Below are 25,892 nucleotides of genomic sequence, written 5' to 3'. Positions count from 1 at the left end.
ATTTGCCGCTAAATGTAAATAACAGGAAGAATGACAAAATGCTGTAAATGCTCAAATAATTTATGATTACAATAATACATTTAAATAATATAAGTACAGTCTGCAATATCAAGCACCATAACAGACAGTTTTTGCACAGCTAAAATAAATAGAGCGGATGAGACCGGAAGCCTTGACGCCGTGCATTAAGAATAAGGTGAATTTGAGCATATGAAACAACATTTATGGGACAGCTCATGTCAGATTTTGTTGCTGATTTGAAGTATGTTATTTAATTGTGAGTTTGTCAATCAGTTTTTGAGATTTCAGGATTCCCCCATTTAAATGGATATGACAAGGTCTGGGATGCCCAAAATAACTGTCTGGAGGTTTCGCAAACATGGCCGCCGAGTGAACAGGCTTTCCTTTAAAGAGAAGGGGGAACATTTTAGTACTTTAAAGGAGAACTCCGGTCAATTTTAACATTGAGCTAATTTTTTTGTAAATTTGGAGTGCTGTCAGTACAGAGAACAACGACAAAAATCGGTGTTGCCTACACCGTGTTATCCTCTTTTTAAAATTTGCACCCTGTTGACTTCAATGGGGCAAGTTTTAAACCTGCTTCTAGCCTCTTAACATCCTTGATGTGTCATTACAAGTGCCCAGCCATGTTGAGTGATTCCTTCAGAGTGAACGCGGGTGAATCTGACTGCAGTAGATGTGAAAGATATGAATAAAAATGATGTTAATTCAGCCAGCGCACATACCTGTATTTACATCCTGTTTTCGGTCGAAGTCCACAGTAATCGATTGTCGAGTTCACGCGCGTGATCATAGGTACTAAACCTATGCGTGTGAACTCGACAATCGACTACTGTGGACTTCGACCGAAAACAGGATGTAAATACAGGTATGTGCGCTGGCTGAATAAACATAATTTTTATTAATATCTTTCACATCTACTGCAGTCAGATTCACCGTGATCACTCTGAAGGAATCACTCACATGGCTGTGCACTTGTAATGACACATCAAGGATGTTAAGAGGCTAAAAGCAGGTTTAAAACTTGCCCCATTGAAGTCAACAGGGTGCAAATTTTAAAAAGAGGATAACACGGTGTAGGCAACACCGATTTTTGTCGTTGTTCTCTGTACTGACAGCACTCCAAATTTACAAAAAAATGAGTTCTCCTTTAAGGTTGCATAGTAGCTTAAAGGGATAGTTCACCCAAAAATAAGAAGATTATGGGTAACCAGACAGTTGATGGGCCACATTGACTTCCATTTTTTTTTTTTTTTTATCATCATCTGTTTGGTTACCGACATTCTTCAAAACATCTTCTTTTGTGTTCAGCTGAAGAAAGAAACTCCTACAGGTTTGGAATAACTTGAGGGTGAGTAAATGATGACAGAATTTTCATTTTTGGGGGAACTATCACTTTAAGTTTGATTGACAAGCTAATGGTACAATTTTTGCACATTTTGTCTGACAGTAAATCACAGATGCACTTCAGCAAGTCTCTGGATTGAGCTGAGGAAGAGAGTTGCCCACACGTTAGCTCTCAGCTGCAGAGGTGGGTGTTATATACTGTAGTGCCTCCACTGAGGTATACATCAATGCATTAACACCCAGAGATACAGCATCTTCCCTCACACCTAAAGGCACAGAAACTCTTCTTAGCACAGTAATTCACTGATGTATTGCCAAAAATACTATATATTCGGCCATCATGCGGCAAAATTCAGGGAAATCAAGTGGCTCTCTAGGTTTAATACATTTATGTAAGTCACATATTCCCCTGCAGATACCCATAAAGATTGTTATTCAGGGAAACGGATGCATTTTATAGTTACTTAATGTATATTGGATAATGTATTATGCTTTCAGATCTCACTGCACCTGCCAGCTTGTACATGTATAAGAATCTGCCCTTCTGAATTTTCATAATATTAAACATATCATAAATATAAGGGAAATTCAGAAATGGTTTGAGGCAGCCTGAAGCATCTCTGGTGTAGAGTGAGAGTCCATCCATGTTAAAGCGCCACTGATGTAAAAATAAAATAAATAAAAAGAAAGAAAGAAACATGTTCAGTCTAGCCTGACTCACAGCAGTCAATCAAGCCTCACTTTACCCTTAATGCAAACACAAACCAGCAGCAGACTTCTCATGAAAGACTGATTTACTCTTAGTGTCTAAATGTATTTCTCGCTCTATATTTATAGCAAACCATTGCAAATGGCATAGTTTAAACTGTGGCCTGAAGATGGAGAGAAATTTGGTGGATAGTGGGAGATGAAAAAAAAGCAATACGACATTAAAAGACATTATACACTACCGTTGAGAAGTTTGCGGTCAGTTAATACAATAAATACTTGTATTCATAAAGGATGCATTAAAATGACCTCAATTGACAGGAAAGACATTTATAATAATATAAAAGTTGTATAAAATGCTGTTCTTATTAACTTTTTATTCATCAATTAATCCTGAAAAAATGTTACACAAGTAGCACAACTGTTTTCATCATTGACAATAAGAAGAAAAGTTTCTTGAGCATCAAATCAGCATATTAAAATGATTTCTGAAGGATCCTGTGACACTGAAGACTGGAGTAATGATGATGAAAATTCAGCTTTTTCCATCGCAGGAATAAATTGCATTTTAAAATAGAATACAGGTATTTCAAATTGTAATAATATTTCACAATATTACTGTTATGTACTGTATTTTTTATTTAAAAAATGATTGATTTAAAAAAAAAAATCTTACCAACCCCAAACTTTTGGAGTGTAGGCTAGTCTATATTTGATGTGATGTTATTTATATTTATACCAAAGTATATAAATAATTAAAAAAGACTTTCCTTTTATTTACTTAATATGGCCACAGTTTAAATTGTGTAAAAGAGCTTTTTTGTTAGAAATCATTAGAATCTGTCCTTGTAACCGCTTGTTTTAAGCTTGTTTGCAGATGAATTCTTACAGCCAAATCTATATTAATCTCAACAGACCCTGATCAATTTTTAATTACGTTTGGGGAGGCAGAGTTTTGCAAAGACACTTTTTGCTCACTAAGCTTGTCACTGACTTCTTGAGAACTATCATGCGTGGAGTGCTGCAAAACAAAAAAGTTAATTCCCTCCACGAAGCGGCAGTGTTTACTGCTGTCCGGAGGGATCACAGTTATGAGGGACTGTGCTGAATTAGCTTTTGTTGTTAGCCTGTAATGAAATGCTTGGTCATCGCTCCCCGTGGGGCTTCCTCATTAATCTGAAGGGCTGAGACTGGCACAGGGCCTCAGGAATGAAACGGCTGTTTGCTGTGCCACGGCAATCAGCGACGCGTCTGTCTGCAAATATTTGCAAGTGGTCCGAAATGCCTTGTTGAGATCTGTCCGGTGATGAGGTTCACAGAGGGCTCCGGTTTGAAATATCGATCCTAAGAAGGAAGCGTGCTTGACAGCATTTCTGTTTTGGGTGGCACTTTCTTCAAGAAGAATGCAGATTTTCTGCATAATTGTGTTTTTGCAATGTAGGAACAGATTCTAAATGAATTGAGAGGTTATTCATTCCAGTGTTGAGGAAACTGTAGCAGAGCTACTAGTTATTCATAAGTTAAAGGAGTTAATAACAGCTACTCTTATATATACACATATTATATTAAATTATGTTATATTATATTATATTATATTATATTATATTATATTATATTATATTATATTATATTATATAGGCTATTGTTGTATTATAAATATGTATATGTGCGTTTTATTATGTATTATATTATATTTTTTAATTTCCTGAAGAAAATGTCCAAAACTAGGGTGTTTTGGATGGTTGCTAAGGTGTTCTAGAAATTTCTTAAAATAAATAATTATATTATAACATATTATATTTAAAAATAGTTTTTAGGGTGTTCTGGGAAGTTGGTAGATGGTAATTATTATATTATATTATTATGAGAATCTGTGTATGTCTAAAACTGTGTTTTTTAGTTGTCATGTGGTTGCTAGGTGGCTTGAGAAATTATTTTTAAATAAATGTTTGAATAATTATGTTATAGTACATTATCATTATTATTAATATTATTATATATATATATATATATATATATATATATATATATATATATATATATATATATATATATATATATATATATATATATATATATATATATATATATATATATAATAATTTTGGTTCATGTATTAAATAATTGTTACATAATGTGTACATAATATGTTGCTTTAACATGGATTTGTTTTTCATATATCAGTTCTTTTTGTCTTTCCGTCTAAGCTTTGTTGTAGTTGGTGGCAAAGTTGTTGTTCTTCTTCTAGTGGCCACTAGGTGGCACTTCGTTTCTGCAGAATTGTGGTACCTTTGAGACAAGAGCAGGCTTTCATATTTCATTTCTCAAGTAAAGGAAAGTCAACTAAACAGTCCTTTTATAATGCCTAGCGTGGACAGACTATAATTCTGCTTTATCGAGTGATCCTCAATAGTATACACTAATGATACACTACTGGCATTCAAAACATTGCTCTTGTAAGAGATCATCATACTGGACATTTTATTTGTAGCAACCATACATTCTACTTCTCACTTTCAGGTTTAAACATGCAGCGTAACGTACAGTCAGCTATTCATTATTTCAAAATAAATTTTTCCTGATCTAGTGTATGGGTTTAATTTGCAATAATAAGTGTCTGGCTGTACTTTATCCCTTATGTAATTGTCTTAACTGTGACACTTGCATCAAAATGTGAGATTCTTGAAATGGTTTAATTAAAGACTAGATGGAAGATAAAGATAGGCTTATGTGCAATATTGGTCTTCCTAGGACATACTTCTGAATCTCCGAACCGTAGATTAAACGAATGTTTGAAGGTGGAAACACTGATCAAAGTTTGCCAAACTTCACCACACAGCCTAATTACTTGTTTGCTTTGATTTTGTTCAAAATGAACAAACATGACATATGAGAAATTATTCGAACATAATGTTTGATGTGGCATTTCTTTAAAAACTAAAAGTCTGATTCCATAAAATGCTGAAAAATAGCAGTTTCTGGAGGTGTACTACATATGTTGTCATATTAGCAGATTCCCAGGAGACATTAAAGTCTTTTCTCCCCTATTGTGACGTATATCCGAGTGAAACGGCTTCTTGAACAAGAACAAACTTAGGGTGGAACTTGATTTTGTCCATTGGGAATTGATTGGATGGTTGTGGTTTGCTATTGGTCGATATCATGTGAGTGACAGGTTGTCCCGCCCTCACGCCAGTAAACATGTCGTCAGAGAATAGAAGTGATTATTTTTATTAAAGATGAGGGCCCATGAATTAAAAAAAAAATGTTTGTGCACAGATAAATCATTTATAATAAATACTCCAATATTCCTAAAAGCAAAAAGAATTGCCGATTCAGTTTTCATGGTAACAAATGTTCTATTAATTCAAAGGCCACATTAAATTTCCTCTCTATAAAATATCTCTGTGTCATATTCAAAAGGGTTGTGGCCTCATAAAACCTTACTTAATAAAAGAGGAGGCAAATTTCTCCCAGGATGTTCTCCCTTTCAGGTAATGAGACTTGTCTGTGTTATTCTCTGTGACATTCATAAAAGCAAGTTAATGCTTTAAAGTTAATAACTGCTGCAGATATATATATATATATACTGTTATACTGTGTGTGTGTGTATATATATATATATATATATATATATATATATATATATATATATATATATATATATATGAGAGAGAGAGGCACATTAGAAAAACCCTGCATCCGAGTCCTCTCTTCCTTATTTCCTGAATGATCTGCATTAATATTGAGTTTAATGCTTCATTACACCCACACCTTTATATGGGAAAAGTGGATGATTAAAGTGCTCCGTGAAGCATCTGTCTTAAAGCCACAGAGTCATTTAAAAGAATCATGAGCTGTATGAATAAGTGATGGAACAGCCGCTAACCAAGCAACGGCAAACTATTAGAGGGAGAGAAAGGGTTTTTATTCTTTATACTCACCTAAATCATTCTATAGGTATTATATGGCTTTGATGCTGAGCTTAGTTATGTCCTTCTGGAGGCTCAAAAAAACAGACCTTCTCATATCTACACTTATGCTCACTGTTATGAACAGAAGACTCATCCAGCAGGACATGCAAGACAACAGGTCAGATTTTTAACAAGCTAGAAGACTTTTACTTGTTTTTCAACCTAGACTCTTAAAAACTTGTCTATAAACAAGGGTGTTGTGGGTGGTAGGTAGCCTATCACTTTTGTCTCTGTGGTATTCTGGTTCCTGGAAAGTGTTTTTTTTTTTCTTTTCTTTTTTTACTGAATAAAATATGACCATGTCCAGAACTAGGGGGGTGGTTGCCAGGACGTTGCTATGTGGTTTCTTGGTGATTTCTAAGGTGTTCTTCATTTCTTTGGTATTCTGGGTCCTATATAGATATGGCTTTGTTCGCTTCTAAAATGCAAATATAGGAGTACGTCCAAAAGTAGGGTGTTGTGAGTGGTTGCTATGGGGTTTCCAGGGTATTGCTATATGGTTGCTAAGGTGTTTTAGGTGGTTGCTAGGTGGAGTAAGAACCAATTCCCATCATCTCTTTGGTGTTTTTGGTCCCTAGATATGGCGTGGGTAACTTTAATGCAAATAGGGTTGTTTCTGGCCATTTTATTATTTTGACAATTAAATTAAATACATTTCATATTTAAATTAATTTTATATTTTATACATACATGCATACCTAAAATGTATTATTAATTAAAATCATAGTGACCTTGAGGTGTATTGATGTGTTTGCTCTACTTTACAATGATTATTTTATTATTCAAAATCAATCAGTCTTCTCCGCTTGATGTTCAGACATCTAAATGCAACTAATTGACCTCCTTTCTTTGTCTGTGTGGAGTGTCATTGTGTTTTGTCCCCTAACTGGGACCATTTGACGTTTGATGTTTCAGGGAGACTATTCTAATTGATGTTAATCAAACATTCAGTCTTGTAATTGAACCATTTCATTTTGTTGATGTATGGTGGCCCTCAAACACCAACTAACTGCTCTTGCTGGCTGTTTACAAGAAGCCCTTTATAGAAGAATCCAATAGTATATGAGCTTTAATTCCAGAAAACAATCTCATCTAAAGCCACTCTCATATTGAAGATGACACTGCAGCCCACAGATTTCTGTTTTTTAAAGAGAAATTCCCTCATAATTTTCTCACCCACTTGACTTTCTTTCTTTTGTAGACCACCAGGACTCTGAAAGGTGGCCTGCGGCAGCGGAGGAGATTATGAGACTTAAATTTCATCATTTTCCTTACTGAAAGACTTCCTAAGACTTATATTATAGTACATAAATCATATAGAGGGAAACAGTGCCCCCGCCCCCTTTTTCAGTGGCGCTGGTTCCGGAAGTGTTTTTTTTTTTTTTTTTTTCATAAATTTTTCCCATAGGGATTTAAAAAAAGTCTATGTTAAAGAGTTATAAGCCATGAACCAAGCCAATCAGCTATTGAGGTGAATCACAACACTACAAACTTTGATTTGAAGCTAAAAAGTTTTACAAAATCGGACACAAAGACAAAGGTACAAGATTGTATGCTTAACGATTTTAGTGAGGAAAAGAACTACTGTCTCATGAAGCATTGCGAACAGCATAATCGAATTTAAAATGATGGAGAAATATAAAAATACTCTTTTACGAACATTGATTGTATGCATAAAAACAATATAAGTTTATTGTAAAATATGCATATATATATATATACACAAACATTGTAGTATTTTGAGAACAGGGAGATCATCTCGCACATCGCGGGAGTGGGCGGAGCTAAAGTGCTATTTTGGAACATGTTGGTTTTTTTGACTCTCTGATTGGTGTAATTTTTTGTACAACATCATGGGTAATGCTGTTTTTCCACCAGGAATTTCACTTTTAAACATGATTATTTTAAAAATAAGCTGAAATAATGCAGGCTGGCGGGTTCAGCAGAAGCAAATACCATCGATTAGCAACCTTGTATCTCACAGTAGGTCTGTCTTTAAAGGTTTTTAAGTTGTCATTCAAAATCAGTTTCCTTATGGAGAAAATTTATGTTTTTACATCCGGAACCCAACATGCTGCACGCTGTCGAATCATATTGACACTTGGTCACCATTCACTTTCATTGTAATTAGCAGCACGGACATTATGCTAAACAACTACTTGTGTGTTCCACAAAAGAAAGTACGTTTTTGGACAGCTTGAGGGTGAACAACAGAATAGTAACATAGGCCCCTTGTATTCTGCAGTGGAAATGAAACAGAGTCATGGTGATACGCTTGCATGTATTGCACAGATGTTGTATTGTATTGCTCCTCTCAATTGAGTGCCATTTATTTCGATAAATTTCTCAGCCTGACACAAATATTTTGAAAAAAGCAAAGACAATCCCTTCTGATCTTCTTATATGCTGAAGACAGTCCATGAATTTCTCATGAAGCTTAAAAAAATAAAGTGCACAAGTTGCTTTGAAGTTGCTTTCCGTCATTAGTCTTTTAGGAGCTGTTTATAAAAGCAATGATAAAATGTGCAGTGTCTGCTTTTAATGGATTTATGAATATCACTGTAATTTGTTTCATTACTTTGTAATACTGTCTTCTTTATATGCCAGTCTGTAGTGATATCTTTATTAGGACTCTGATTTATTGGTCTGTGGGTTTGGAAACAATCTAGGTCAGTTGATTCCTTTGGGTGTTTCTGAACTGTACAAATCAAGAATAAGCTTTTCATGTTCAGTGATACATCATCCCCAAGATCATCAATCATTTCTGATCTCAAGTGCTAAAGAAAATCTTTGGAAACAAACAACACATTATTAATGTAGAGTAGTAAATTACTAATATATGATCAAACATGGCAAAATTAAAAATAAAGGTTCTTTATATAGTTCCATGAAGAGCCTTTATCATCAATGGAACCTTCTATTACACAAAAGATTCTTTATAGTAGAAAATGTTCTTTGGATTATTAAAATGTTCTTCACACTAAGAAAAAAGAGAGAGGTTATTTTAAGAACTGTTCAGTGAAAGGTTCTTTAGTGAACCAAAAATGGTTCTTCTATAGAATCACTTTTTTTTTTAACCTACCATCTGATGATCTCTCCTCTCCCTTCATGGAAACCACAGCTACATTTATCAGCCCAGCTGCCATGTTTCTTCTCAGTGGAAACACATCCTAACTGTCACAGTAATGTAAATAACAGCCCAATTATCATGATTAGTTTTCCTAGAGTTTTCAACAGATGTACAGCTCTACCACATCACACAGTCAAACATATGCTAGCGCTGTAATTGATTCTCTGCAAGGTTAATGTGGAAATCTGAGGGGTTTCCAGCAGGGCAGATGATTCCTCACAATGTCTCACTAGAGTTTTATTAATGTTTTTGGCAAAGGGAAAAATAATCCATGTGAGACTTTATCACAGCTGTTTTAATAAGGTGTATTATTAAAAAAAGAAATTTAATAATAACTGAAAAAGGTGAAATTGTTTCAGATCAACTTAAAGAAAATCCTAAATAGTTCTGCAGCTTGTGTGATCTTTGATTTTATGTTATTCTATATGCTGTTATTCAACAATAAAACAGTCTAACCTACTTTGGAAAGAAAAACATTTGCAACCAAATCTTAGTAGTTAGTAGATTTTCTGGGTCTAAAATGAAATGTAAAGCTTATATATATATATATATAGCCTACATACATACATACATACATGCAGTTTTGTGGGTAACACATTACAAGTAACGCAAGTTATGTAATTAAGATTACTTTTTTCAAGTAAAGTAACGCATTTCTTTTAGATTTACAACAAATCTGAGTTACTTTTTCAAAAACGTAATGCAAGTTAATTTGTTTACACATTTATGGACTGACACCTCTCTCGTCCCCATGTAAATCAGGAGTAAGGTTGGACTACTTTCAGCTTGAGGCTTATTCTTTTAACCTTTGGTGTGAAAGGGCCTTTACAGTTGCCAACAATATGTTAAAAACCAAACAAGCAAGTCCAGCCCAGATGAGAAAAAGTAAAGAAAAAGTACCTCAATGCATTACTTTCCATAAAAAGTAATTAAGTAATGCAATTAGTTACTTTTTCAAGGAGTAGCGCAATATGTAATACATTAATTTTAAAAGTAACTTCCCCAACACACACACACGCGCGCGCGCAATTCAAGTTTGATTAGAGTTTGTTTTAAACATTAGCGTTTTGTGTTAGTGTGTGCGTTATTTTATGATTGGTCAAATTTTTCGTCAAGGTTTAAAGGAGCAGAGGTGACATTTAGTGACTGACGGAATAGCGCCTCTCTTTAAGACCCTTTGAGCGGATGATGATGATGATGATGAGGCGCGGGCACGGCGCCTGACGTGTCTCTTCATCATCAGCTGCTTTGAGTGAGGAGCGCGCGGTGGCACTTTATCGCGCTCTCCTCTTTCTCGCTCTCTCATTCCGGCTCGAGCGCAGTGCCATGCGAGCGAGTGCGTCTTCGTGTGCCAACCTCGCGTGCGCTCGGAGCGTCAGAACCCGGCGAGATGCGGGAACTATAACGGGAGCTCAGATGTTTGGAGGTTCTCCACTGGATTGTTGGTAAATGTTCCTGCCCCACTCTCTGACGACCATGCTTTATTTCCAGCTGGTGATCATGGCGGGCACGGTCATGCTGGCATATTACTTCGAGTACACAGACACGTTCAACGTGCACGTGCAGGGATTCTTCTGCTACGAGACCGCGTACACGAAACCCTACCTCGGACCCGAGGACACGAGCGCCATCCCGCCCGCCCTGCTGTACGCGTTGGTCACTGGAGTCCCCACATTACTGGTGAGTCACTGAAGACAGTTCTTATGCCAGTCAATACATTGATAAGTGCTATTGATGAATCATTTGATATTGATTATCATTGATAAGTGCTCTATCAATGAATGAGTTATAGCATAAAAGCTGGCTTGGGATTGCTAAATGACAACTGTGGTGGATTGATTTGTGTTATTGATTGATAAGTGATCAGTTGACGTTGATTATCATTTATTAGTGTTTTTATGTGCATTTGCATTTATTGATATTGAATGAATGAATGCATCAAGGCTGATTAGATTGTTTAGTGATTTCATATGGACTTTCTTGATAAGTTGATGATCGATTGTAAGCACATCAGTCTAGAACTGATTTATTGGTGATAATACTTGGTATTGATTTTCCTATGAGGTTATGATTTGTTAGTGATTTTCATATTTGGTTTTCTTTAAGGCATTTTAAGTGATTTGTAGTTATTAATAAATTAATCATTTCATGAAAGCCTATCAGACTATAAATTCATGTGATCACTTATACTGATTGTCTTTATTATTTATTGATATTGATTTAAGGAATTTGATATTGTTTGTCAATTGTGTGTGTGTGTTTTTTTTTTTTTTTTTTTTTTTTGCATTTATTGATTATTAAATTAATAATTTCATGAAGGGAGATCAAACTCTTTTTACTTGATTAGTAAATACCTGCACGGAATATGATTAGAGATTGATTTGTGCATTGATATTAAGTGCGATGATAAAAAGGTTTAATAAAAACACTTTCGTAATATGTGCATCAGTAGCGTGATTCTGGCAATTCTGGGTTACAGAAATAATGCACACCATGAGTCTTTAAGATAATCATTTTATGTGAGTCATAACTGCCTTTCCAGCTCTTCTGATTTTTGTTTATTCGTAATTTAAAGGATAATTTTTAAGCATTGCACAAAACAGTCATTTTCATGCAGAACTGTATAATTAAGCAGCAGATCCAAATATGTTTACTGCATGTGTTCCATCTTGGTAAGTCGGCATAATGAGATTTCATTATCTATGCACGCATAAATTAATCCTGCATATCATAACCCCCTCCCTCTCTCCTCATATCAAAACCTTTGATGTTAGAGATCACACCAGGCACTGCCCCAGTACTGAATGCCATCATTAGCTTGTCTATTCACTCACAACTGCGTCAATGTTAAATAACACTTGTTTTTTGAAAACTGCAGGTTTTTTCATGAGGAAAAAAGCAAACTGTGAGTATAGACATCTCACTGTCTGTAATTTAATGTTCACCAGCCCACATAATTTCATCACTGGCAGTGACTCAATCTGAAGTGCTGCCACGCTGGACCTTTGCTTCTCTGTCAGCTCATAGCGTGGTTCTTTATTCACCTAATGTGTTTAACAGATGAATGGCAGCAGATACAAGGATGTGTTCTCATTTGGTTCATTTTTATTACATGTTATTGGACCCCATGATTTTTTATTTTGTTCTATTTCTCAAGTTTTTTTCTTTGTTTCTGCTAAATATACAATATTTGTTATTTGCTTGCATGACCTGTCTCCTTAGGGTATGTTTACATGACAACGATGTACTAAAAATTGAAATGTTTTTCCTTTGCGTTTTTGAGAAGTTATCCCCTTTCACACGGATCCACGAAAATGAATAAAACTCTGTTTATTCATGCCAGGCCAGTAGTTGGCGCTGTCACTTTGTAAAGAAACACTAAGCGCCTATAGATTGAACACGTAATATGCAGGATGTCACCAGTTTCACAAATTCGCATTTTTCTAGTTCAAAAACTTGCACTTTGAAACACATTTTCAAAAGCTTTCATTTTGTCGTGTAAATGAGCGGGCAAAACGTATAAAAAACTTTCTGTTTTTAGTTGAAAACAGTGTTGCGTAAAGTCTCTGTCCCTTAGTCTCAGCCTCAGGTGGTGCGCCATAGACTGACCAGAAACTGCTTAAGTACCATCTATATGCATAACTGAACACAAACATTGCAAACACTTTCTCCAAATGGCATGCTCCAATTCGATTGGCTGTTTTAAGATGGTATTTCTTTTAAATAATTTGGGTGTGCACATTTACAGACTGCTATTTTTCTGCGTTTCAAGACATTGCATCTTTAAAAGATATTCAAAACGATATTTAATATAAAGTAAATTATATCACTGAGTGATGGAAATGTCGTTGTTGATATTATGTATTTATTTATTTGATTATTATTTTATATTTTTGCCCCTATGACAGTTGGATTATTTAGATCATTGCATTTTACATTTTGAGTCATGTTTTATTTACTCATCAAGGTTGTTGTTGTTGATAATTATTATTATTTTGATTTATTTATTGCAAATTTAGCACTTGGCGAGTATTAAATTCTTAGCCTTATCAGCAGATCTGTATTTTCTGCTTTGCTTAGAGTTACCCAACTCTAAACATCACACAAAAAAATCGTTGATATGTCACTTTATATTTCAGTCATGGTTCTTCCTGCGTCCTGTCTAAGTGGATGGTTTTTAGCTATGAGCTGTAATGTGGACTATACTTTATGCTAATAATCAGATACAGCATGAGACTAGATTGGTTTCAATAGTTTAAATGCAGAAAAAGGTGAGGGGTAACAAGAGGGAAGGAAAGAAGAAAATCTAAACTAAAGACTACTTATTTTTAGTGATTCCTTTCTGGAGACTGTAATAGATGCATTTTTCATTCACAGTGCTGACAGGTTATAAGTGTCGCTATATGGCAGCTAGGTTGTTATATTTTTCCCAAACACCTTTTTGAGCAGAGTGGTGTAGACAGATATTGGCTCAATGTTGTTCTAGACAGAAAAAATTACAATCCAGCTGCTACGTCGTAACACTGTGACCCCAGCCAAAGCTGTCGTAAAGAGAGATGAACTCTATCTCCGCAGTGAAACCACCACACTGATTTGTAGTCTGAAAGGCTTGCGGTAAAGATATGAGTTTCAGACAGAGATATTGCTGATATTGACAAAAATGACATTGATGCGTTAAGGTGTGGGTTATGGGGGAAAAGTCTTACAAAAGCAATATGATTAAAAAAATCCCTCAACATAATAAGTTCGCTGCCGGATTTGGATGCGATTTTGCGAGATCACCCGTAGACAGTCAGACGTTTGGATAAGTCAGACTAGTATGCCCATCACATCTTTATTTAAAACGGATTACAACATATGTAATACAGATAACTTCTGATAAGGAATGGAATTTGAAGATCACTGCCAGTGCCAAATGTGCAAAACCATAACAAAGCCCATTCTTCGTCAGAGATTATAATAGACAAAGTTTGAGTGTAATCGGTTTACCCAAACATTTTCATGATGATTTTTGCAGATTCACTTGATAGTGAAAGGTCAGACCAGTAGTCGTGGCAAGATTAAGATGCAATGTGTCTGTCATTTTAACTCATGATTTGCAAGTGCACTTGTAAACATGTCTTATAACGCATACTCTCATGCACACTCATTCAGATGTCCCCTAAGATCATGTGCCCTTGAGCAAATCACTTAACCCAGATTGCTCCAGGGGCCTGTCCCTGTAATAAAGATGTGCTGCAAGTCACTTAGGAGAAGGCAATTACATGACTAATAACTAACAAGCTAATATAAGCATGCTCATATTTCACTTGACTCACTTTTAGAAATAAAGGTTCCAATTAGGTTTTTACAGCTTGATGAAATGATTGATGTGGTAAAGAGAATATCTACATTTCAAAATCGAAGAACATTTATTTAGTTGAGTGTAGCATGTGTTGTTTTTGATCTCTCTAACTTTGAAGCTGTTGCATTGGTGCTTATTTTCTATAATGCATGAAAACTCTGAAGAGCATAGATACTGATGAATGGCAGCTGTCTGCTTCTGATATGCAGTCAGATGTCATAGATCATCATATTCTTTGGATGATGTTGAGGCTTTCCATTTATGTTCGTCCCCAGAACTACTACTTTTATGTCTTAGTATACACTTGTATGTCAAAGTTGAGTTGTGACTGCCATCAGGGACAATTCAACAACCAGTTTCTAGTATTGACAACACAATTTTATGGCAAATCCACCATTATGCTTTCTAAAACATATTTAACTACATCCATTTAGCAGCTGTGGGGTGTTATATAAATGTGTATGGATTCAGGTGCCATTTATGTTATCGTTAGATTGTCAAAATACAGTAAATTACTTCATAACTCATATAAGCATGCTTAACTGCTGTTTTCTTCTTGACCATTCCCAGTTAGAGCTGTCATAGCATTCATTGATTATATTTTGTCTGGCACAGAGGGGTTATCTATAAGTAAAGTACTTAAGATTACAAAAATGAGCAAGTATGGTTCAAAATCTATTAGTATTATGCAGTGCTCGAATAATGTGTGTGGAGTCTCTGTCGGTACTGACCAAAATCAAAGGCCCTTTAAGGCAAGTCACTTCACTTGGCAGCCATCTTGGTAATGAAGATGTATTGTTGTTTTAACTAATGACACTTTGTTGTAGAATTTAATAGATGGGTACAAAAAGTATTCTTTTACCGCCCTAATATATTTATAATTTTTGACTTACAGGTTGCCAAATTTGTTTTGAAATCTTGTTTAGGAGAAACATGAAGGTATAGAAGCCCATTTCCGAAATTGAAGGTTGTATGAAGATTGTATGTTGGCTTGTTTGTACTGGTTAGTGTTTGTTAGTATTGTTGTGTTTTTTTTTTCTCTTTCTAGGAAGATTTCACAAAAAAAAAATCTTAATCCCCAGTTTTCAGAGATTATTCCAAACATACTCCATTGTTGAGGTTTGGCTGTGTTTAAATATCCTATCTTTTTGTCTCTGTGGTCTTTATATAATTATAATCTTTATGACACTTGCCTTGTTACATCCCAGTAATGTTTCTGAATTCAGTGGTTTAAGGGTTTTTGATATAAAAGGGTGATTTTAAAAATGTAATCAGGAAAATCAAGAGGTTGTGGAGTTTTCTTATTTTTCACAGCATTATACTTCTTATTCAATACACCTCTAGATTTCTCTCCGTTCTATAGAACAGATTGAAAAGATGCTCTGACAACAGAAAGTGAGCCATGATGAGTATGAAATAGCTGTTCATTAACACAGTCCAAACAAATATCTCTCCATTGTCAACAGCGATCATCTGGGCCCCACAAACCAGCGAGAAACTAACAGATGTTCATGTCTGGCTGAGTGATCAGGACTTCATGCTTGAATTGCTCTGTGTTTAGTGAGTTTTAGCCCATTAGGTTGGAAACGGTCGAGTTTACATGTCCACTTTTGGGCATTAGCGTTGGGCTACACATCATGATTGTGTTGTGTCGTTTATTGGAGCGCCGTTATGCAGAAACATGTGAATAAGTTATTTTACAGTTTTAAATCAAGTTTGTGTAAAAATGACTTTAGGAAATGAGCTCAGCTGTATCCTTAGTTTCTTCCTCTTCTTGAGATCTTCTTGAGATCTACAGATAGCACTTAAGGTTTGCAAGCATATTGGTATGGTAAAAGAGAGGTATTTCCGCTCAGTAACTTCAAAGACTGTAACCTCATGCTTAGAGCTTACCGCTAAAGATTTAACCTCTTTATTCTAATGTAGATTAGTTCTTTGTGTTTACACCACTGTGTGCTCGAGTTCATCTGTACTGTAATTATTTTTGAATTGTTTGGTGTGTTTACCTGTTTCAGATTATTAACATGTTTTAATCAGTGAAAAAAAAAAAATTGTAAACATGCAATCCAGACCTTAAGGGGTTTGTTTACCCCAAAATTCTGTCACTATTTACTCACTCCCATGTCGTTCCAAACCCGTAAGACTTTGGTTAATCTTCGGAACACAAATGAAGATCTTTTTGATGAAATCTGAGAGATTTCTGTCCCTCCATTGACAGCCTACGCAACTGACACTTTGACGCTTCAAAAGAGATTGTAAAACTAATCCATATGAATTGAGAGATTTAGTCCAGATTTCCTGAAGAGATGTGATCACTTTATATGATGAACAGATTGAATTTAGGCTTTTATTCACATTCATCAGCCCACACATCAGATGTGGTAAACGGAAGCTCAAACATGTTCGCTTTACATTCGAGAACGTTCATTCTCGTGTTACGCAGCACGTTTCAGCTTCGGCAAGAACCAATGAGGTCTGTTCTTGTGCATCAAGCATACGATTGAGCTTCTGTTTATGTTCGCTGATCAATATTTATATGTGAATAAAAGCCTACATTTAATCTGTTCATCATATAAAGCCATCAAGTCTATTCAGAAGATTTTGACTGAACCACTCAATTCGTATGGATTCGTTTTACGATCTGAATTTTTTGAAGCGTCAAAGTGGCAGTTGCGTGGACTGTCAGTGGAGAAACCGAAATCTCTCATATTTCATTAAAAATATCTTCATTTGTGTTTCGAAGATGGACAAAAGTCTTACGTGCTTGGAACGACAAGAGGGTGGGTAATTGATGAAAATTTTTTTTCATTTTGGGTGAACTAACCCTATAACAGCTGACTGTATAAACTCTGTTTAAACCTCATTTAGTTAACCTACTTTTATACCTCCTGCCGTTATTCAGTCAGTCATACTGTGTTGTAGTTAATAGGAGTCACTGTCATAGACTTACACAAGCAAGAAACACAAGCATCCTGACCAGCTTGGCATTGCAACAGGCTCAACCAATGGTATGAGGTCAGGGGCGGGGCTATCTATTTGTTTGCCCAATGGACGACAGGGGGCATGTTTAAGGAAGTTCAAAGGTACAGCACGCACATCCAAAACAATAAAACTGGGTGCTGGGCAGACAAATAGTTGCAGAGGTAAAATATTGAGTCCGCACACCAGAAAATGCTCCTTGCAATTTTAATGGTTGCTCACCACATGTGACGTTTCGGGCCCAAGCCCTTCATCAGACATGTTTAAGGAAACCTGTTCTAAACCTGTCTTTATTTTTTCTGTTCTGTTTGGTGACACCAGAGGTACGAAAACAGCATACTTCAACTAGAAATAATATCAACATTCAGTGCACATTATTCCAATGTCTTTGTAATCTATCATTGTGATCGAATAAATTGCTTTCCTTTTCAGCTGACATCACCAAGCCCTCTTATTTTTCAGACCTAACTATCTGTCATATGGAGAATTTTTTTTTTCACAACCCAGTAAATTCCCAAAGGATAAAATCAAGTAATTTTTCAAGTAATCAAAATCATTTTTCACATAGAAATTGCCATGTCAGGGTCTACGGTTGTTGCATTAAATATATAGAAGTATATGTTGGATGCTCATAACCTAGATTCTGCTGTGTATGTGTGTGTGTAAAGCCTTGAGCGGTTGTGCTACTGTTTTGAAGTAAGGAGGGCTGCAAAGGGGCCACCGAGCTCTTACGCTTCTCTAGCCAAATTTTATTGCGGTGGTTTATGCGGTTTGAGAATACAAGATTAAGTTCCTCTGCTTTTGGAAGTAGAAGATCCTCCTTGCATATATAAGCCCCAAAAGCAAACCCTCAAGGAGCTGGACAAGCTCTTAAATCACTCTGACAGATCAGGAGGAAGAGCCTCAAGCTCCTCATTGAGTCCGAATCCTGGTCTCTTTATCTCAGTCAAACTCGGATCCCTGTGCTCATGAACAGAAGAGAAAGCAATTTCTCATTAGTTAACTTTTATTGCAGATCAAGTTCTCTTTAAACACCTAAAATCTTTATGGATCCTAAAATCCATTTTTAAAGATGACATGAAAACTAATTTTCACAATTTAATTAGCACAAAATTAAGCTTGTAACAGATTTTAATGATATAATGTGATGTTTTTCTAAATGCAACATGATTTTCAACAAGAAAATAATGTTGCAGGACTTGAAGCTATCCATTGGGAATTGATTGGATTGTGCAAGGTGTCTTATGCGACATGAGGTTGAAGGGGAGGGGCGAAAAATGAGAGGGCTTGGTGACATCAGCGGAAAAGTAAAGTCATTTCAGAGGCAGAACAAGTTACTACATTTTGATGGAAAATCGCAAAAATTCGGATGAATCATTCTCAATAAGACCAGGAACATGCAGTCTATTAATAAAGTAAAATTCAGTTTCAAATATATGTTGCTTTTACCAAGTTTTCATAGTTCTTCATCAAAATATTAATATTAAGAGTTAATCTCTTCTAATGGTGTAACAAGGGTCACATAGTCAATGGAGAACATTTATTAATAATATCAATCCAACTGACCATACACTAAAAAAAATTTGCTGCATTAAATGTTTAAGTACAATCAACTTGGATGTTTAAGTCATTTCAACTTAAATTACATTAAACTGCCATTAAAAAAATAAATTGAAACTTGTATAATGTATAATAAAAGTAAAAAATTGCTTAACTTAATTTGGTGAGTTAAAGCAATGTAAAAACATATGTTGTCATAACTTTTTGATCATATATTTTTTTTACAGTGTATGATTCAATCCTGTAGATGAAGTACACTGCATGAAAAGGCCTCTAGTCACAGCAAGGCTTCTGTCTACAACAATATTGCAACACATCATCTACTAATGAATGCAAATAAGGGCAGAACAAACTCTTATTTGGATTTATGGGATAGAAATAATGCCTGTTCTCATAATGATCATCAGCACAATAAAACACAACACATTTATTATTATTATTATGAGTAATTTGCAGAGGCAGAACCAGCAGGCTTTAACAATGCAGCCAGAGAATCAATTTCTTGTTTCTGTCTTGTCGTTTTTAAACATTTTTTTCTCTCAGTCGTTTGTTCTGTTTCCTACCATTTCCATTGGCAACTGAAAATTAGTTTTTAGGTTGTAGCTTTCCACACACTAGTACAGTAGCTTCTTGAGTTCTGTACTCCATTCCAGACCTGATGAAATAAAAGGTTTTTTTTTTTATTGTGGGCTAATTTACTTGGGTCAAAACCATCTAACAATGCCTTAGCAACCACCCAGCCCTCCAAAGCAACATGGCTTAATAGTGCACGTTTTGCACTAATAAGCACCACTCACATTTTCTTCAGAACATGTAAAAACAGCTATATAGCTAAATTTATTAGACATTTTTTAACGTTTTCTGATGTTCTGCTCTGTTTCAGATCACCGTGACAGAAACTGTGTTGTTCTTGATAGAGTATACATCAAAGGATCTTGACAGTCGAGAGAAGACCATCGTGAATGGGGACTGCTGTTACCTCAACCCATTAGTGCGGAGGACTTTCCGTTTCCTTGGTATGTCACTGCTATTCCACTTTATTTTATGGATCTTTTTATGGAACGTTGTGCTTTCATCCCTGGCATTCAATTTACAGTTAAACCATTGGAATTACTTGGAAGTAGTTTTTCCCTCTTAGCAGAGAGAGGTTGTTCCAACCAACGTTAAGTGCACTAGTGCCAAAAACCCTTGTATTTTATGATAGAACCTGTGAAGGAAGGTGTGTGAAGGACTTTATTACCCTTAAAGCAGTGCTTAATTTAAGCCGGATCCTGTTCCGAAAAATGTCAGATGTGGGATTTTTGCTTTCCGGCATTTGTTTTTAAACGATCCAGCATTAACATGTACATTACATGGCGACAGTGTGTGCGTGTGAGAGACAGAGCGGGTTTATGCAGATGTATTTGGAGGGTATGTTTTGCTATTGGCCCTCAGCACATATATTTTTGACCAATTAGCTTCCTTAAGTTCAAAATCTCTATCATTGGTTGGTGCTTACTGCTTATTGTTTTGCATAAAGTTTGGAGAGAGTGTATATAAATTATTCTAATAAAAATAAGTTAATATCGCCAAAATGTCAAAAAGACAGTCAAGCATATTCATTTTCCATATTCACGAGTAAAGCTGATGGTGTTTTAAAAGAGATCCGAAGATGTAACTGCTAATACTAATCAGGATAGTGGGAGACATGAGCAACGGGTCAGTCAGTATCAGAAATCGATGTACGACGTCAAAGGAGAGAGAATATCACTTATCAATTGAACAATATTTGGTCTCAACGTAGCCATACAGTATATATGTTCTTAGGGCTGTGCAGAAACCTAATAATGATGCTCTTTTATTTTGTGCATTCAGTGTGGATAAGCTACAACAGGTAAACATGTCAGCAGTGTGGAAGCATTTCACCATGACCAAAAAGGATGCTAAAGAAGCAATATGTAAAACTTGTTTGGCTGAAAACAAGGCTGCTCGTGGCTGAAGAACTTTACTACATTGGTTTAATTTATCACCTCTTTATATTTATCATGACACCATGAATAACAAACTGAGTTCAGTTACCCAATTACACAAATTTAATTAGCGAAATTAGTTTAAATGAAAACTTTAAAGTGCCCCTATTATGCTTTTTCAGTTATTAATTTCATGTACTGTGTAATATAGCTGTTTGCAAATGTAAAAGGTCTACATGTTGAGAAAACATCTAGAAATCCACTTTCACCCGCTTCCAAAGGATGTGGACTCGGGCAGTTATTGATACGGTAAAACTGATGCCATTGTTACTGTTTGTATTACTCTATCAAGTGCTGAGAAACCCTCTGGAGCTGAAATTCAGATATGGTAATGGGCGTTTCGTTTCCGACATGTGCTAGACCAATCACGTCCGTCCGACCAATCAGAGCAGAGAAGGCTCTCAGAAATAAGGGCTTTAAAGAGACCTGATCCTTGATCTAACCATTCCAGACACTGTGAGAAAAGATGTGATCCTGCAGTTTATATAATGAGAATGTGTTTTTTGACCTTGGATGCATGTAAGCCTATTGTAGGAGACCTCCAAAACAAAATTGGGACCTTTAATAGCATAATAGGGGCACATTTTGGTTTCAGTGTTTCTGTAAAAAAAAAAAAAAATAATTTCGGTGCATTACTACTGGAAACACAGTCTGTACATCTATATGATCTACAGGTGTTTTTTTTTTTTTTGCTGTTTATGTAACCTCACGTGCCCTACAGCATCATGATGGTAAAGCCTCTTCAACCACATCACATGTACTTAATGCAGTTTAACAAATTAAGACCAGACTTAATCTGTGATCTCTCTCTCTCTCTCTCTCTCTCTCTCTCTCTCTTGCTCACTCTTTCATTCTCTGTTTCATTTTGTCCCCTTTTCAATCATTTTCTCCCTCTAATGCTTCAGTGTTTTTGTGAGATAAAGAAACAGCAATGTCATGGATTATTAGCCTGATCCCCACTTCCATCTCCTATTAATTTCTGCATTAAATGGTTCCTATTCACTGCAGACGCTCTCATTTTCCGGCAGAATATACAGTACTTTAGTCATAGTTTCACAGTTTCCAGGGCCTAGTCATCCAAGCTGCTTGTTGGGCATCTGACGGCATTAGCGTTCTTAAAGACAAATCAGATCAGCAGAATTCTTCCTAAGCCTCCTACAGTGCTGAGAAGGTCACATTTACTTTACTGACAGCATCTGTCAATGTTCAGCAGAAGTCAATGTGGCCCGGAGGAAATCGGATGTATCTGTCATGATTTAATCTACATGGTGACATTTTTATCTTTGAAGAGATATAATAGTTTATTTCAAGCTCAAAATCATCAGGTCTTTTCTTCTTAAAAAATAAAAATTATGTCTGTCTGATCATTTACTCACCCTCATGTTGTTCCAATCCAAACTTGTTTTATTACTTTTTCTGAAAAAAAAAGAAAGAAAATGATCATAAATGTAGGAACAAACTGAAATTTAAGTCGTCGTTCGCTCAAAATCCACTGCATTTCTTAAATCTCATTCATGTTTGATGTTTGTGACCCTTTAAATTCATACAGGTTTAAGCAATATGGTTTGAGACGTTGTGGTCAGACATTTGTGATCAGTAAGATTTTTTTTGTTTGAAAGAAATTAATGCTTTTATTTCACATGGATGCATTAAATTGATCGAAAGTGACAGCAAAGACATTCATAATGTTAAAAAAGATTTATTTTTCAAACTTTGTATTCATCAAAGAATCATGAAATCTATCATGGCAGCAAAACTGTTTTAGGTCATCAACATGGATAATAACAATAAAGTTCTTAAGCAGCAAATCCGCATATTTGAATAATTTCTCAAGGATCATGTGACACTGAAGACTGGAGTAATAAATTTGTAATGTAAATTTCAAAACATTAAAATATAAAACAGTTATTTGAAATTGTTTTTACTATATTTTTTATCAAGTAAATGCAATGCATAAGAAACTTCTTTTTAAAAAAAATGAAGCAATCTTACCAACACAAAACTTTTGAACCATGTATATAGGCCTATGTAAATATATTCACAATATAGCACAGTTCCTTATTGCTTATACAAAATGGTTCTATGTAATAAAAGTATAAAGGACAAATAATCTATTATTTTACTAGGCAAATTCTTTATGGTTGTTGGGTACGAGTATCTGTTTTACAGGTTTATTTTTTTGAGTTTTCCCTTGTAAACGTGTGCTCTATCTTTTGAGTTTGATACTCAAAAGAAAAAGCACCTAGAAGATGTCATGTGTGTTTCCAGGCAGTGGAGGCTGCATGAAATGAAAATATTTTGTTTCTTCCTTTTTGTTTGAGGTTTGACGGTGCATCTCAACAGAAAAGCGTCCAATGAGACCAGTTGCTTCGTGACCTGGAGTCACTGGCTTGTGTTATTTGCATAATGACTCACGCTGCGATGTTCTTTGGGAGAGATTAAATTTAGAAAATGGCTGTGGGTCATGGTGCACTCTGAGTTAGTTCAGACAGGCTTTCTCAGTAATATATCTCAATCTCTCTGCTTGAGAAGAACTCTTGGTTCACTTCGACTCTTGATATAAAAAAGATCATGAATGAAATCAGAAAACACTTCAAAGCCGTTTGTGTTTGTGCCAATAAAACGCCTGTTCCTCCTCCAAGTTATATCAATGAGATGCTATAACAATTTAAAACCAAGCTGAATTTATCATTATGAAGGTAACAGAGTAAAACAATGTCTTTTTATTTAAAACATCCATAATTGGGTGAAATCTCTTGTTTTAATTTCAGCTCATTTAATTAGAATTCATGTTTTGTTTATTTTTTTTAGCCATAGGCTAAAAAAAGTGTCATCTCTACATACTAAATGGTATATATATAAAATGGTATGTATGGATAATAATAGGAAGATCACCCCTACATTTATTATAGGCATTAGTAATTAAATTGTAACCTAATTTTGGCACACATGTATTGTTTTATGATGGAATGGACCCTGATACATAAAACATATGGAGCTTCTAAAAGTAAACACTTTTATGTACACTTAAGAGTTTATGAATTGCTAAATTGATTTTCTTGTATTTTGTTGAAAAATAAGATTGTTGCTAGGTTGACTGTTTTGTGCATTGTAATTGAGTTTTTTTTTTTAATCTTGAATCAATATTTCATGTCCATGTATTTATTTATTTGCTGGATAATGCACAGTCATTTTAGAAAAATAAACTTAATGCCATTTATGTAGTAGTGTAGACCACGTAAATTTGGAGCAAAAAATAAACACTCTTGGACAGAAGTTTGAATCAGTTGAATCCATTCTGAATTAATTCACTGAATCAGAGCGGATATCAATGAATGTTCCAAGATTCACAGACAGCAGTATGTTCACGCAGTTGTTGAAATGTCCATGTGAAAGGAAGTGTGAATAAGCCATTTTTAGCCCCAGTTCGTTTGCAGACAGAACGCAGTTTAGAGACTGTCAGCGTCAAAGTTATATTGCCAACATAACAGAAAACAGGATTGATGTGATGCCAGCCAGTGACCTTATAAGATGACATTTTTATGTGAACCTCAGCTGGCATTATCACCTCTCTTAGTAAAATAAGACCATATTTTCTCTCCAAATCGTCTGCCAAACTTGTTTTTGCTATGTGTCACTTAAAACTCCACAAGGCGTTCCTGTGAGCGACTGTATTTATGCATGGAAACATGCTAAATGGTGCTTTGTTAATGTTGTCTGAAAATGACTTATTGTTGATACAAGTCTTTCAATGGCCATAATAATAGCCTTGTCAAACCTGTCATTCTGTCGAGCTGAAAAGATGTTCTAAACAAGAAGAACATGACATTTAGGAGTGAAGGAGAAAAAATGAAGCTCGTTCAGAAACAATGCTTACTTCCTTTTCTTCGGAAAATATCTACAATTGTAAAAGACCTCAGAAAAGAAGGGTATAAAGGATTCATTTGTGATGTGTCCATCATGAGTTCGGGTTTCTCAAGCTCAGTGGTCCTCATTTTGCTTCAGGATCATTAAGGGGTGAACAACAAAAATGTTGCCTATATTCAATGTATTCAATTTTCTTTTACCTTGCATAGTTTTGTTTAGATTTTTGACAGTTAGAGCATGTCATTGTTGGGCTAGGTAAACATAATATTCATGATTAATTTTCAACAATCTCCAATCCATATTGATTCGTAAAATCTCATGACCGACCTGTAAACCCTTTGCCAGTGATACCTGAAGTCAGGAACTTTGCAGAACTAATTGAATTTGATCAGATAAAGCAGAACGATGGCAAGAAAATGCATCTTTCTATCGATTTGTCTTCGCAGGCTGCATGCAATATCATACAGCATAACTAGTGTAGTCTGATTCACAAAGCAAAAACTATTTTGTGCTGATTCTTTTTAGTGAATCCACACACACACACACACACACACACAAACACACCACTCAGATTCAGTGAGTTCAAACTCTTATTTTCCTTACTTTTTGCCATTTTTAGTGAATATAAGTATATATTGAAACATTTTTAATTCAATGAAGTAAATCACATCAGAGAAGCATTGTGAGCGTTTGAGCTATCTTCATTGAGGCATTATAGTTTGATTTACAGAGCACCGAAGAGAAGACTCTGTTCAGTTAAGAAGATAGGTTATTATCTCATCAACTCAAAACATTATCTTCTCTAATGCCTCCGCACAGCTCATCCGCGAGATGTGTGCCAGTGGAGATTATCTAGTCTTAGGCATATTCGTCTCCTTAATGTGCGCTAGTAGGAAATTTTGATTCGGGTACACCCTGTGCTAACCGAGCCTACATAAACAGGCCATGCACAA

At 35.4% G+C, this 25,892-nt stretch overlaps 2 protein-coding genes across 7 annotated transcripts in view; one reads left to right on the top strand and one right to left on the bottom strand.

Annotated features, from left to right (window-relative positions):
- The window catches only part of palmdb (palmdelphin b), a 145,694-nt gene extending 124,307 nt beyond the window's left edge, over window positions 1-21,387 (bottom strand). Inside the window, exon 1 of the mRNA XM_079863363.1 lies at window positions 21,376-21,387. The gene's annotated coding sequence lies outside the window, so the exon portion shown is untranslated. The remainder of the gene's footprint in view (window positions 1-21,375) is intronic.
- The window catches only part of plppr5b (phospholipid phosphatase related 5b), a 50,622-nt gene that overhangs the window by 2,955 nt on the left and 21,775 nt on the right, over window positions 1-25,892 (top strand). For 3 of the 6 annotated variants that reach the window (XM_079863391.1, XM_079863387.1, XM_079863390.1), the window contains 2 exons: window positions 10,672-10,860; window positions 19,947-20,079. In XM_079863391.1, the coding sequence (XP_079719517.1) occupies window positions 10,672-10,860; window positions 19,947-20,079 (322 nt within the window). Of the gene's footprint in view, window positions 1-1,471; window positions 1,553-10,356; window positions 10,861-19,946; window positions 20,080-25,892 lie in introns of those variants that run through there. The other 3 variants (XM_079863389.1, XM_079863388.1, XM_079863392.1) reach the window with 3 other exon arrangements.

The sequence above is a fragment of the Squalius cephalus genome (assembly GCF_949319135.1).
Source record: "Squalius cephalus genome assembly, chromosome: 25".
In the NCBI taxonomy this organism is placed as follows: domain Eukaryota; kingdom Metazoa; phylum Chordata; class Actinopteri; order Cypriniformes; family Leuciscidae; genus Squalius; species Squalius cephalus.
Note: the sequence above shows the minus strand (reverse complement) of the source record. Positions and strands in the feature narration are given on the sequence as shown.